The sequence below is a fragment of the Gallus gallus genome, chromosome 2, assembly GCF_016699485.2.
Source record: "Gallus gallus isolate bGalGal1 chromosome 2, bGalGal1.mat.broiler.GRCg7b, whole genome shotgun sequence".
Taxonomy (NCBI): domain Eukaryota; kingdom Metazoa; phylum Chordata; class Aves; order Galliformes; family Phasianidae; genus Gallus; species Gallus gallus.
This window is the reverse complement of record NC_052533.1, coordinates 100,609,407-100,625,310: the sequence shown is the minus strand read 5'-3', so window position 1 is coordinate 100,625,310 and position 15,904 is coordinate 100,609,407. Positions and strand designations below refer to the sequence as shown.

Genomic DNA, 15,904 nt, shown 5'->3' with positions numbered 1-15,904 from the left:
TGTACTCTGAACACCAGGGGAAAAAATGTGACCACAGGAAGCAGAAGCACTGTAGCACGAACTCTCCTTGACAAGAACAAGCTAGCAAGCCAACAAAGAAAGCAAAGCAAACCAAACCTGTCTTCGCTCCTAAGTATAGGTTTTAACTTAGAAGCCAAGCAAGCCTGTTCAACATCCGATTAAAGTATTCCTTATGTTAGTAAATACAGACGGTTAATTTTTTAGATATTTTAACTATGCTATAGGCACCCATAATTAGTAGTAAGTGTCAAACTCACCAAGATTCCAGAAGGAACGCTCTCATGGGCAGAAACACTTCTACTGAAGTCACCTTCAAAATCATACTTATCTGAGAAATTCATCTCAGAAAACACGAATCTAACTTTCCAAAGTGCAAGTAAATGTGAAGTTTACAGCCATATCAGAACGCTGTATCAGCATTTCTTCTCTGTCCATAGAGGGATAGGAGAATTATGCAAAACTTCTGGTCTCCTAGAGAAAGACGTTCGCTATACTTTCCCACGCAGTACTAAGGTTAAAAAGGAAGCGTTTCTTTAAGAAACCTCACATAGAAACTCCCACACCAATAGGCTTTGCTTGAAATGTCACAGCCCCCTTGCACTCTGAGATAAGTAATAACACAGACAGACTTTGCCATATGTTTGCACTGATAGGTAATGATCTTCTATGACATTAAGTCACATGGCCGTAGCTGAGGCTCCCACGAAAAGCAGCGGGGATTTGGTTAATGATTCTTGGGCATTAGCTCACTTGCAGACTTTTCGACCTCTGCTCTAACTTCAGCACCTGTAGTGGTGTTCAAAGTTCTAGCTCAGCCAGCAGCACAGCATTCAGGAACACCAGCTGCCTCCCCAGGTGCCTGCTCCCTCCGCTGACCATTTCATCTGGCTGGCTATTCAAGTTTTGTACGACAAATATGACGGCAGTTCCAGCTCTGCTATTTGTGGGCTGCTCATCACCCTTTTTTGAAATAGCATTGTAAAAGGAAAGAGCTAACTGGTATTAAGCCTATACTAAAGCACACATCAAAATAAACATTTTGTTTCTTGTGGAAATTTTCCTGCTTCATGAAAACAGAACTGTTTCAAGCAGTATAATTTGGGTGTGTGGACAGTACATACAAATCTGTCGTATAGTTGTGGCTCTGTGACTAAGAATTAACTTTTTGATCTGAGGAATTTTGGGATAACATTACTTCTCCAAATATCCTGGGTAGGTGAAATGACTGAGGAAGCATAGCAGTACAGAGAAATGATTTATCCCTATAATGTGGGGATAGGAGGCATTCTCTGAATCAATATTCTCCCAACATAGACACATCCTTCCTTACCTTACACATGCATCTTCTCTCACTCCCCACACCCCCCAGTGCTGTTACTCTGTCTGCTACAGAAAACTGGAGGACTGCCTGAATGACAAGCTAAAAGATTGTCTAGGATTCTACTACCAGCTTCGCTCTATCTTCCCTTAAGCCTTCTACACTGATATGTTAAATTCTGATGCAGAGACAATGAATCACTTTACTGGATGCAACCAAATTGCTTCTGGGTTCCTAAAATAATTCGAGAACTACACCCAAGGCCAAAATTAATCAGTCTTGATGACATGCTCCCGCTCGGAGTGTTGGGATTGCTACATCCACAGGAAGGCTGTAATAAATTGCTCCCATCTCTGGGTCCTTTCCTATGTTTTTCTCGCAGCCTTAATGCAGTTCTTCATCATGGGTAGATTTTACTGTGGGCTAGCCTCAGAACGCACACGCAAGTGTTTGAATGAGACTCATAAGTGAATAGTGCTGACAAAGATCAATCAGCATCCTGTATTATTTTTTTTCTCTGCTCTTTGTGAATCTACACAGCTTATCCCATTGCTCATTAATCAAAATTCCTGATAAGAAGTATGACTGCATTTTTAAATGATACTTTTCTACAGTAAGCTTTATGATATAGTCAATTGTATTAATTTAGTTTTACAGCATCCCAGAAATACAGTATTATTTTCACCTACCCAAAAGAAAACAAAGTCCAGGAGATTAAGATTTATTTAAGCAAAGTTTGCAGACTTTGCAACAGACAAAGTTTGAAGACTTTGCAGAGTTTCCCAGGTGAACCTCATGAGGTACAACAAATCCAAGTGCAAGTTCTTGCACCTGGGTCAAGGCAACATCAACTACCAATACAAGCTGGGAGATGAAAGGATGAAGCACAGCCCTGCCAAAAAGGACCTGAGGGTACTGGTGGATGGGAAGCTGGATACAAGCCAGCAACGTGACCTTGCCACCCAGAAAGCCAACTGTATCCCAGGCTGCATCAAAAGAAGTGTGGCCAGCAGGGTGAGGGAGGTGATCCTGCCCCTCTGCTCTGTGCTGGTGAGGCCTGACCTGGAGTACTTCATTCAGATATGGAGTACTCAGTACAGAAAAGACATGGACATGTTGGAGTGTGTCCAGAGGAGGGCCACAAAAATGATGCAAGGGATGGAAAACCTATCCTACGAAGACAGGCTGAGAGAACTGGGGCTGTTCAGCCTGGAGAAGAGAAGGCTCTGAGGTGATCTGATAGCAGTCTGTCAGTATCTAAAGGGGAGGAGCTTGAGTAAGGAAGGAGACAGACTCTTTAGAAGGGCCTGTGATGATAGAACAAGGGTTATGGGTACAGTTAAGGCTTCAAGCTTAAAGAGAAGAGGTTTAATTTAGATATAAAGAAAAAGTCTTTTACAGACTGGTGGTGAGGCACTGGAACAGGCTGCCCAGAGATGTGGTTGATGCTCCATCCATGGTGACTTCCAAGGAGAGGCTGGATCAGGCCCTGCGCAACCTGATTTAGCTGTGGTATCCCTGTTCATTGCAGGGGAGTTGGACTAGATGGCCTTCAGAGGTCACTGCTAATTCTAAGGATTGAAAATTACATCTAAGCAATTTCATTGTACAATATGGGAACTGTTGAAGCAGCATGGTCAGAAGACACCTATAGGGCTTCTCCCTGGCTTTCATCAGTACACATTATTCTTAGTTCCGGAAAGAAGGAAGCAAGAAGTAATCCTACAGACAGGCACTGATGAGAATACAAAAACAAAACATCCACAGATCATGGTAAATTTGCCGAGACAATGACTGAGGCAAATGTATCCTTTAATTAAGAAATCATAATACATACAGCAAGCATGGGACAACCTTTGTCCACATCCTACATCTTCACCTTGACCCCACATCTCAAATCACACATCATTCTGACATAGAAAAGGTCCTTAAGATCTTTGGAATCTTAAAATTCCAAACCACTTCTTCATTTTCATGCACTTTTAATGCTTTGGCTATACAGTGCAAACAAAGTGGACGAGTTCCTGATTCTCCTATAGAGATGACAAAACACAGACTGGAGTCCCTGGAGGTGTTCAAGGCCAGGTTGGATGGGGCCCTGGGCAGCCTGGTCTAGCATTAAATGTGGAGGTTGGTGGCCCTGCATGTGGCGGGAAGGGGTTGAAGATTCATGATCCTTGAGGCCCCCTCCAACCCGGGCCATTCTGTGATTCAACTAAAGAAAAAAAAAAAAAAAACACAAAACAAAACAAAAAACAACCCTACTGAAGGAATGAGAATACTTATCACAAGTACCAACAGCATGGAACAAGAATCCAAGCACTTAAGAGATGCTAGAGAAACACCTGTGAGATAACAGCAATAAGGAATGCACTGACGCCCAAACTGGTGATTAAAAATGAGTGGAAGCAAATATCTGGCTTTTCATCTCCAACACAAGATGAGAAACTCAGTTTCTGCAGGATCTCCTGTTAGATAGGCATTCAAGTTAGAATATTTTTCAGCGCTGCTTAAGTTAGTTTTTGATCTCTGAGAAAAATAAAAGGGGGGTAGCATGAAAGAAAGGCCACAATCTGCAGGGGCCTGTCTCTTCTGTAATGCGCCACCAGTTATATCTCAGTGACTTACTAACAATTATCTGATTCCAGTATTATGGCATCTTCCCTTTAGTAACTTGAGCTCTTTCTCCAATCTTCAAGAACTCACAAAGCAAGTTATATTGATAAAGCTATCAGTGCAACCAAAAACTTATTACATTCACACAAAAAATATTCTTGCCCACGTAAAGACATTAACTTCTTTCAAGACACTGAAAAAGCAAAGCTGGCTAATGCAAGACTGCACCCTTTCAAAATCTGCACAGGCATAATCCACACAGAAGCTTGCTACACTTGACAGATAAGCTATTTCTAGCAGCACAGACTCTCCCACAGCCACATCGTCCTTTGTTGAACTTATTGCTACATACATAACACAGTAACCACATTTTCTGAATACAAATTCCATCCATCTCATTTTTCCATGAAGTAAGAGAAGCTGATGAAGCTTTTCCCGTATGTTTTTAGAAAGCTGTAATTATTTCCCTCATGAGCAACCGTTATTTGTCTACACTTCCCACTGGGAGGAAGAAAAGCCTTCCCATGCACTGCTCTGCCTCAGGTGTATTTACACTTTCTTCCGACTCTCCAGCATTTCAAAATCAAAGCTCGTGTACTCAAGCAAGAAAAGCATCCTATCTATTAACAGTGAATAAGGACAGTGAGGCTTGGACACATCTTCAGAACAAATACGCTGATTCTAAGAAACACATACGTGAAACATTGAAGTTCTAAATATACTATATATAAACAAGAAATCTTTTTCACTTAACAGACTCTGTATCATTTAAATTGATACATATGTACCAAAATAAATCCAATTTGCACAGATATCAATGCTATTTTATTAGAAAATCAGGTAAAAATGCTGAATTCCTACACACACAGGTATGCACAGCATGAGATATTGGGGAGGGGAAAATTAGATCTGGCAGAACAAAGCAGAATACGCTTACTCATTCATCAAACACAACCTATGGGCATTATTAAGTTTTAAGGAACACAGATCACACATCTGTCTGAAGGATATTTCTCCTCACCCATAGCACATAACAACATGTCTGCACCACACAGATGAGACACGGTAAACCTGTAAAGCCGCCTGACAGATTTCTTGTTTCTGTTAACATGCCCACTTTTCATTTGAGGAAAAAATGGCTTTAAATCATCACTTAGAATTTTATTTAAAAGTCACTACGTTTCAGTTCACACTAACTAAATTCTGTTGTTATCCAAGTGAGAAACAATTTCTTCCTTCTATAATGGAATCTCAGCTACATTTTATTATTCAAAGCTCTTGGAAGAACTCTGCCAAGGGTTCTTTACATTCTTCCTTTAAAAGGCTGTAATAGTCATCAATCCAAGAAAAAAAAGAACAAACCAAACAAAAATCCCTACGTTTCCTGAGGAAACACTTAACACTGTCAAAAGAAAACTACTAAGTCTAAAGGCATGGCCTAAAACTGGTTTAGTATGAACTATGTTAAACCAGCGAGGCTGTGGATGCTCCCTTCCTGGAAGCATTCAAGGCCAGTTGGATGGGGCTGTGAGCAACCTGGTCTAGATGGAGGTGTCCTTGCCTATAGCAGGGGGGTTGGAACTATCCAACCTTAAAGGTCCCTTCCAACCCAAACCATTCTATGATCTTCAGCCACACAGACTTGCACAGAAATATCACATGGTACACTAGAGACCTTTCTAATATCACTTTGAATGTTTACATTTCTGCTACTAAACTTCAACATGCAGGATAAAGAAATGGACTACACGCTTAGTTAAAACTCATCTCTGTTTACTCAGTAGAGTGTAGCGACAAACAGATCTCCCTTAGCTTTAGGAAAAGCACTGAATCATAGAATGGTTTGGGTTGGAAGGGGCCTTTAAGATCACCTGGCTCCAACCCCCCTGCTACAGGCAGGGACACCTCCCACTGGACCAGGTGACTCAAAGCCCCATCCAGCCTGGCCTTGAATGCTTCCAGGGAGGGGAATGACTCAGGACAACTTCTGGTTACATGTTGTCAAATTACTGCGAAGCTGAAAGACGCTGATAACAACAAAATACTTAACAAAGGGAAACTAGCTTCCTTCACTTGGAAATTCCCTTGGAATATAAACAGAAGCAAGAGTTACATCTCTATTTTTATCTAAAAAAAAAGGACAAACACTAATCCCTCAAGAGCACAGGTGAGTTCTGTCTTCAAACACGAACACACTCTGGAATAACAGTTGCATATTAAACCAGCCTGGCTGCACCAATAGAAACATAAGCCCCGATGTTTGTAACAAAGGGGCGAGCGCAGCTGGGTAGAATAAATGGACATTTTTATATGAAACAGTCTTTGCAACAATTTTCTGTGCTTGAAGTAAATAATTTTATTTGCAAATATATAATATCTCTGCTCACCTACATAACACAGATACATTTATAAAGTATAAATACGCTATATTTGTGCTACTTTACAGCTTTAGAAGTGCACATTCAGTGACTCACTAGATAGAATAATAGCTCATTTGGAAGGGACTGAGCTTAGGAATTGGCTGAGCACTTCAGGACTAACCAAAAGCAAGAGCACATTACTGAGAGCACTGACCAAATCCTTTGAACACTCACAGGCACGGAACACCAACCACCCTTCTAGGAAGCCTGTTCCAGGGCCTGACCAGTGCCCAGTCTGACCTTTCCCTGGCAGCTCTGTTCTGTCTCCCTCCTGCCATTGGTTCCCAGAAGCAGAGCCCAGCACCTCCCTCTGCCTCCCCTCCTCGGGGAGCTGCAGAGCAGAGAGGTCAGAAGTTCATAGAAGCACTCCTGATCAGCACCACAAAATGCAGAAGTCACCGGGATACGATATGCTACTTTGTTCCACTAGAATTTGCCCAGTACTGCAGGAATACATCTAATCCATACACTGAGAAACCAACTGTCAGTTACTGCTTTGTATTAATCTGAAAGGGTTTTTCTGTGTGTGTGTACATTTAGCACTGAGCAGCGGATCTTACATCAGAAACTATCCTTTCATCTTTCTCAGACAATTACATATAAAGTGCTTGCAATTCATATATAAACAGTGATTAAAAGTTACTATATACATTAGCCAAAGCTATTTTATTAGAAGAAAAACAGTAGCGTACTAATTCAGCTCAGATATCCTGTGATCACACAACAAGACCTTGAAGAACTGTTTGTTTTTCTACACGCTGCAAACATGTACTTAATGTGTAAATAAATGGAAAAGAAGAAAATTCTGATCCAGAGTCCGAGCTACGTGAGCACCTTCCAGGAAAAAAAAAAAACACTCCACAAACAACACACCATCAACAGTGAAAACCACCCAATACAACTAATTGGGTTGACAGAAGTTCCCAGTGTGACTTGGAACAAAATCCTTTCAGCTTTACCTGAGCTAGATTGCAATCCCTCGGAGACAAAGAGCATGCAAGACGAAGAATGGCTACTGCATGCTGCCTCTGGGACTTCAGATGCATCAGGAGGTGTCAAGTGTAAGAAGTGCAATTTATATTACCCCATAAGTGATCCTGACCTTATATGAGCAGAAAGGAATGCTGCAAGTAGGGAGGGAGGACAAGAAGTTCTCAACGCTGCAATGCTGGAACATTTCACATCCATGTTTCCCACATATAGAATAACAAACAACTAAGCTAATATTTTGGCTTGTTACAAAATTAAGTACTGAGAGTAAGACAAGTTCAAACATCGCCTCTTTTGGAGGCCATTAAAGAAAACCAACCATTTTGGTATGCCTAACTGAAAAGCTATGCTATGAGCTAAACAAGGAACACCATAATTGCTTACTACAGTCCTTCAGCACTACCTGTTCTTACTGTAATTACAAATAGTGCCACATAAAGAAGTATCTCAAACTCCTCCAACATTCTGAGTTTACTGATAAACTTCTTATAATTAGTTTATCACTTGTAATATCCTACGTTATAGTAATCCCTGAATGTGTTTAAAAACCGTTTGGATGTGGTGCTCAGGGACATTACTTAGCAGAGGGTTGTTAGAGTTAGGATAGTATGGTTAGGTTGTGGTTGGACTTGATGATCTTTAAGGTCTTTTCCAACCTGAGCAATTCCATGATTCTAATGTTTCTATTGGGCATCCCTCTGATCGCTCACTTACTCCACTAGAAGAGAACTTCCTAATCTTTCTTTGTAAAGGATGGCAAAATAATTTACATTCCTGTCTGTTCTGGGATGCAAAAACCCCCAAGCAGGAGCTGGAAGAGAAGATGTACAACTGACAGCCCCGGAGGTGGTTTCCTGCACACACACAAACTGTGGCTCAGAGTGCCACGCTCACGCTTTCAATAACATTAAGTGACAGCATACCAGGACTTCATTTCTTTCATTTTAACAATGCCTTCCTAAAATGTGTATAACCTTGCTCATTTTCCTGCTTTCCCGTATTTTGCTAACAATAGGAGCTCAGTATCCAAAATTAGAGAGAGATGGGCAATGGGAAGAGATCTGCAGCACTGTCTATCACCTTCTTCCTCTCTGATGAGGTCCTAACAAGTACTCTTACGGGATACAACTAACAAAACCCTTCTTATAACATCAACGGGATTCTGTTCACAAAAACAAATCATTGTGTAAACACAAAAGGCACATGAGACAGGTATGCATATCACATTACTTTGCTGGGCTGCCTTTAAGCAGCATGCAGTGTCACTCCGTTACAGCCATAGATGTCTCCAACAGGTCCTCGGCAAGCACTGGCTGAGGGGAAGTGCTGCTCACACACACAACAACCAGAGATGGGCACTTGGCAAAAACTCAGGCGCGCACACACAAAGGCGGCGGGCCAACGGTTACAGCTCCACGCTCCCTCCATCAGTGGGGACAAACAGGAAAAAAAAAAGGAGGAAAGGAAAAAAAAAAAACAAAACGAAAAAAAAAGAAAGAATGCCCTGCAGGTACGCGAGTAACGCTTCAGTTGAAGAAACGCACGCCCGTCAAACGGAAGGAGTCGCACAGCACGGCACCCAGCACCATTTTTAACGTGCTCCGAGGGGATGGCGGCAGTGACCCCTCCCGGCCCCACAGATCCGCTCCCGAGGCCTCCACGGCCCGGCCCGTACCCACGGCCACACCTGGCCGCCGGCAGACGGCGGGGCCGCGGCCATTGGCGGTTGGTGACGGGTTCAACGGTCGCCGCTCGCGCCCCCGCCCCCGCGCGCTGCCTGCGGAGAGCAGCCCTCCGCCGCCTCACCGCTTACCTCCAGCGAGGCCGGCGCCGCTCGCGGACGGATGAATGGAGGGAGGCGGACGGGGAACGCCGCGCCGCGCCGGGTGCGAACTGCGCCAAGCGGCGGCGGTTGGCGCAGCGCGTGCACGCCGGCACGCGCGCGCTCCCTGCGGCGGGTGGCGCGAGGCGCGCGGCCGCCAGAGCGGGGGTTGAGTGGGGCGGGCGGCGGAGCGAGCGCGCGCCACCTCAGCGGCACCACGTGACCGGGGATAGGGAGGAGTGAGCATGCGCGGGGCGGGCGGCCGTTGCGCAAGGGCGGCGGCCATCTTGGGTGTGGGGCAAGGCAGGCGGCGCGATGGTCAGCGCGTCCCGGCTGCTTGCCGCCCAGCCTCGGGCCTGAGCCGTTTCCTCGTGGCAGCAAGCGGCAGCCATGTCTTACAGATGGTTCCTCGTGATGGAGAAATTTAAAAATAAGCACTTTAAATACAAACACTTCCCTGCTCAGGGCAGCCTGGTCTGGTGGTTGCGACCCTGCACTTAGCAGGGGGGTTGAAACTGGATGATCATTGTGGTCCTTTTCAACCCAGGCCATTCTATGATTCTATGATTCACCCCGTTTAAGCGTCTCTCATTGTGTCCTGTTGAAAGTTTTCCTTGTACCCAGAGTGCCCTGGAGCTGTCACGTTTGTTTATGACAGGATGGAATAGCAAAACCCAAACGTGTCCAGCAGGCCAGGTGTGTGTGTCAGACCAGCAGCTGCCCTGCCCATCTCTTCTGTGATTCACCAGTGCAGCCAGTGCGGCTGCTGCCTCGATTATGTGTTATTATTGATTTGACTCAGACTGTTGCCCGGAGGCCCCAGTTGATAGTGAGGCACAACACGTACTGAAACAGGGTGATATTCTCTCCCCTAACAACCTGCAGTATAGAGAAGGGAGAAGAAAGGGAAGAAGACATACAGCTCAGGTCTCTCCTGTGTGAATTCAGTGTTTTGTCACTCTCCATTGTTGCCTAATAGTTTTTGTTTTCTTTTCTTTACCAATTACTTTCTCATCTACTGACTTGATTTTGGCTTTGCTCCACCCTTGATGTCAGAGCCATTTTGGGCTGTCACATATGTTTAATACAACAGTCACATAAAAAAGCAGACTGATTAACAGAGTATTCAGTGCAACTGACAGAATGCCTGCAAGGGCTGCATAGCTAAAGTTGACTGTGATAGTCTGTATATCTCTAAAAAGTCTCCTTGGAAACCTTTTGTGCCAGTCCTTCAAACAGATAAGAAGGTCTGTTTATTGATCTGCACCGCCTGGTATGAGCTGCCTAAAAGATTATAGTCAGTTTGCTAAAAGATTATAGTCAGTTTGCTTATTTGCAAATAATCCCTTTGAGCATGGAACTAAAAAAAAATCTTTCCCCACAGTGTTTTCAGGCTGTTTTTCAAAGCAAGCAGTCCGTGGAAGAAGACACAAACACAGAATTACATGGGCAGGGTGACTGTATTATATAGTGAGGTATGATTTCACACCTGTCCATTCTGATTATGTTGTCACATTGTAAATTCAGTGTCAGTCTTGGAACACTTTCTAGGACGCTGGATACATGGGTGCAACACAAATTAATGGAGCAGTTTTCCACCCTTCAGTGCAATCATGTTCCGGTTGCAGCAGTTTTCTAAAGGTGCCTCCCATTTTATTATAGTGTCATAATAATAACCTGTCTTAGCACAACATCTGCTACAAGCTGTGCTTCAGTTAAAAAAAGCAAAGCATTTGTAATAGGTCATTTCCCTTCTTTACTGATTTCCTTACTCTACATCTTAGTTTCTCAGTTTGTGAGGGAAACCACACCAGCAGTTGCTCTAACAATATTTTTGTTTGTGTTTCCATGATCTTATCTTTGTCAGTCATAGCAGCAAGTGATTTTCCAGTTGAGAGAGTTCTCCTTTCCAACACCAGACAGGACAGTTTGTGGGGAGATAAGAGAGACTGAAATTATCACGTCCTCAAATATCAAATTTAAGCTAGACCCTATTATGAAATTAAGCCTAATCCAAAAGCAGGCTAGCTTCTTAGCTTGACAGAATATCTTTACTTGAAAAGGGGTAACAAATTGGTAAGTTATACCTTTGTATTTCAGACCCAGAATAGGAGCTTCTTATTAAAGGGGTATTCATTTGAAAACACAGTGTTTTCCCTTCAGGTAATCTTTTCCTTTCCAAACTTAGCATCTCCAGACAACCAGAAGGCTACAGAAGTAGACAGCCTTCAGTATTTTCCTTTTATGTTCTCTACTCTTTTGTACTTAGACATCAATTAAAACCAAACTGTAAGGATAGGTTACATTTTCTGCAACTGAATTGAGATTTTTTTCTATTTTGTTTGTGTGGTTACACATATATTGGTGTAGGTAGGATCTCTCTTTTTATATCTGTGAGTGATTTGCAATCCTTGTTGAACTATACCTCTCTGGTAGTTAAACCAGGGCTTCCAGACTGCAAGAAACGTGCCACCTCATTTATACTCATTTTGCCAGTTTACCACAGGTGTTGGTGTTATATTTCCCCATTAAGACTCTACCCTTTGACACCCAAATATTTAAGCACAGTGATTGTTCCACTGTACTTGATGGACTTGGATTGGTTTAGGATGTTCGGCTCAGTCAGCACACTTAGATCAAGTCTCAGCTGAGCAACATTTCTCCATTCTTTGTCAGACAGGCGTTTCACAACCTATCTTCTGATTTGGGTATGATAGAGATCCTTATCTGTGTCAAAATCACAACCTAATTAAGTAGGAGTTTGTGTTACTAGTGTGTTAGTGAGAGTGATGAAACATTAAGTGGAAATGACTCCATTGAATAGGATAGAAGCTGAGAAACAGGAGAGGAAAGATGTTGTGCTTGAAAATGTGCAGAAGAGGAAGATTACAGGAAAGACATCTCATGTAAAGAAGTAGGAACTGAGACAAGGAGGGAAGTCTGCGTAAGACTGCAGATGAATTCGGTGCCTTCCTTCCTGTCCTGGCTTTCAGCCTCTTCCCCTCCCCGCCTCTCACCTTCATCTCCAGAAGCACTTGTGGAACAAAGCAGTTTCTGTAACATTTTTCTCTTTACCGCTCTTGTTGCTCTTTTCCCTTCCGTTCTTTAAACTTATTGTCCTTTCAGCAACACAACTTGCAGTATGGAAAGATTTGTTTTGGGTGTCCAGACAGTGCAAGTGCAGTTTAAATGAGATATTGTCCGTGCATTCATTCACTTTCTTTCCAAAGACACAGAGCTGAGGCCCACCCAAGGCTAATGGCTTTAAGGATGACCTCACTTTGCAGCGTGCCGCTTCAAATACTATCACTTTATGTATTAGCAAATTATGATTAATCAGTCTCAGACGTCTGAAAGATCTTCCTTAGTAACTGGCAACAAATCCAGCACTAATACTCAGAACTCGGAGACATGTAGAATCACAATGACTTTACTGCAGTGCTTTGCAAATCTTGTTCTTCACATCTTTAATTTTTGAAATACACTCTTTATAATTTTGGATTAGATAATATAGCTCATGAACATCAGTTTCCCACTCTGTTAAATACTAGAATAGGGATTTATTATATGGTTATAAATTACAATGTAAAGAATATTCTGGTATGTTCCAGACTGCTGGAATGGCATATATAGGTGACAGAGAGATTTGATCCAGAAGTGGAACTTCAGTTGAACACTGTGGCCAGTGTCTGATTTTAAATATAGCCAAATGCTTCTGTGTTTGATAGGAAATTTTATTGCTTCAGAAATAATTTGCATTCTGTCGTTATGTAAGAGACAGGGATTGAAACAATTTCCATAATTATCATGGAGAACTGGATGTAAATTTTACAGTCAGATCGCTACAAAGAAATCATCAACTGTGGTAGCATAATAAACCTCAATATTCTCAGCAATTCTGCTAATACTAATTTTCAACGTTTTGTTGTACATTTGTGAACAGCTACAGATTAAATAATAAAAAATAATCTAAAATATTTTTTTAACACTTGAAATGTTTATTTGGGCTTTTCCATTACTATGTATAGCAATGCTGTATTTGTGGCTAGCGAATAATTTCCAGTAGAACAAAATAGACTCGGTTTCCAGCTTTTCAAGGAACCATCCAAGATTAATAATAACAACAACTAAAATTAAACCAAGCTCTGCTCCATTTTAATTTAATTTTTAAAGCATTGCCACTGCATTTTAATTGAAACATCAGGAAAATTCTGAGTTTTCTTTCAACAAAAATCCAAGATCTTATTCTGCTAAAATGACAGCAAAAATAAACCCACCACTGGTTTCACAGGGAGCAAAGTGGGCTTTTTTAATCTGAGATTTGGGACTCTTTTAGAGTGTTCTTCTAAGATCCAGCATGTTTTCTATTAAAACACATGAAAAGAAAAAAGCCCTGTGGCATTTTACAGGAATTGGATCAGGCTCTCGATGGTAGAATTGGTTCTATTTATAACTTACTGCCGTCGATGTGTGTGAGAGGCAGACTCACAACCCAAAGGAGCTGTAAGAAGTGATGGATTTTCAGAGAGGTAAGTCAGGTTGAAATAATTACCGGGGCAAAGAGCAGCTAAGAGTTGTGTGAAACAACCTGCAGCTTTGTGATATTTTGAAAGGCCAGCCTCTGTATTTCACTGGCTGAGAAATGTAAACATACATCTGTAGATATCTATCATTTTCTGTAACAGCTGCATGAGAACCTGCATGCACTAAGGTTCTCATTAACATTTCTCCTAGCATGGAAATGCTGCTTCCTATGTTTCTGTACGGGATCTACACTTAGATAGTCCCCTGCTCCACTGCTCCGGTGTTCTAGTAATTCAAACAGTGATACATGGATGCCAGAACAAGATGCAATGTAATTTGAATTACCACTGTGCCAAACAGTAACTAAGTCTAGTAGGATGATTTAGTATAGTCTTTATTTCAGGTATCTCCTACTATTTTATTTATTTTTGGTGTAGCAGTCAATATTTTACTCTGCCTATTTTTTTCCTCTGCTGCATATTACATTTTCCTGTGGGCCATCCAAGTTGTTTGAATACTTTATCTTTTCAGTTATTACTGTAATTGCTTCCACATAAGTAATCTAAATACATTTCATGCAGGCAGAAATCTTTCTGTTGATTTTAAAAAGAGTTGCCAAAAGCTCTTTTGGATTTTTTTTATTGAAAAGAAATGGATTTCACAGGTATGAGTGGCTCAGGTGTTACACATTTAAATGTTTTAAGATTCTTTGTTGGTTTTTTTCATGCTAACAGTTCTATCATGGTGGGTTAGAAGCATGATATTTCTCGCGTTTTCAGTATATCCACTTTTGTCGTAGATCTAACACCCTAGAAATATCAACAGGGTTTAGTAATCTTTCATCAGTAAGCCATCTGGAAAAAGCCAACATAACATGACTGAGCTTTTTGAGAGTAGAGATCAATAAACATATTTTCCTAGTAATTAAACATATTTATTGCACATACTTAATAATTTCTAATTACTTAAAAGTTGGATTAGCTTGCATATTAACAAAAGAAGTTCTGACCTTTGCTTTATTGATCTGTTTTTTTTTTTAGCTTGAACTCTGCTTCCTCAAAGATACCCACAAACAAATTGAATTTTCATATATCCACACTACATAATCACAGAATAATAGAATGGCTTAGATAGGAGAGGACCTCAAAGCCCACCCAGTCCCACCCTGTGCCGTGGGCAGGGCTGCCACCCAGCAGCTCAGCTGCCCAGGGCCCCATCCAACCTGGCCTTGAGCGCCTCCGGGGATGGGGCACCACAGCTTCTCTGGGCAGCTGTGCCAGTGCTTCACCACTCTTGGAGTACAAAATTTCCCCAACATATTATCTAAATTTCCACTCTTTTAGTTTAAAGCCATTCCCCCTTGTCCTATCACTGTCAGACTATGTAAAAATAACATATGCCTGAACACATTAATGACTTAAAGTAGAGATTCTTGGCTTGTATGTAGTCATTTATGAGGGCTATGTATAGATAGGCTTATGTATAGCTACACTCCTTCTTATGAAAGCAAGGGGCCTGATCCTGGTAAGGGGAAGAAAGAGATAGTTAACTATTTTGGTGTTGGACTGAGTTACTGAGGGGAAGGAGAACAGTGGATTTGTCAGGTCTTGGAAGCAGAAACATGCATGGTTGGTTGCCATAGCAAAAATGGCATGGAGAAATGAGCATTTGGGGCAGCTGATGGTTTATGGATTAGTGCTACAATATCCACGGGCTACCTCATCAGGGCTGGGAGGGAACTGACAAAGTGGAAAGGACTGAAAAGCAGTCACATGGTAAGAAGTGGCCAAACATCAGCCATCTGATGAAAGAGATGTGGATGAAAGAAACCTACATCAAAAGAAAACCCACCTGTAGCTTTCCTGTGGCCATAGGAGATGGTTCTGCTTCTGAAGATCTCCTCCTGTGGCTTCAGTGCTCATGGTGAAGAGTGTGACCCACGAGGCATTAAGAGAATCATAAATACTCAGAGAAAGTAAATGGTGTTTGCCTCAAAATATGATGGTCTACAAGTATTGATTAACAAATCCATGTAACTGATTTCAACGTTCTTTTACAGAGTAGTACATAAGTCACTTCTGGACAGGATTCATTCTCATAACCTCTGCTTCTCCTGGGTGTTTTTAATAATTAAAATTACCTTGTTAGTAATAGGTCATTGTCATGATACTTAGCAATGACTGCAATACAGCT

At 41.9% G+C, this 15,904-nt stretch overlaps 1 protein-coding gene across 7 annotated transcripts in view; it reads right to left on the bottom strand.

Moving 5' to 3' along the window:
* The window catches only part of LPIN2 (lipin 2), a 39,797-nt gene extending 30,476 nt beyond the window's left edge, over nucleotides 1-9,321 (bottom strand). The window contains exon 1 of one of the 7 annotated variants that reach the window (XM_015277938.4): nucleotides 9,179-9,321. Coding sequence is in view for 5 of the 7 variants with exons in the window: in XM_015277939.4 (XP_015133425.2) it covers nucleotides 7,335-7,421 (87 nt within the window). In the remaining 2 variants the exon portion in view is untranslated. Of the gene's footprint in view, nucleotides 1-278; nucleotides 532-7,334; nucleotides 7,428-8,909; nucleotides 9,147-9,178 lie in introns of those variants that run through there. The other 6 variants (NM_001006386.4, XM_015277941.4, XM_046925170.1 and 3 more) reach the window with 6 other exon arrangements.
* Nucleotides 9,322-15,904: the final 6,583 nt, after the last annotated feature.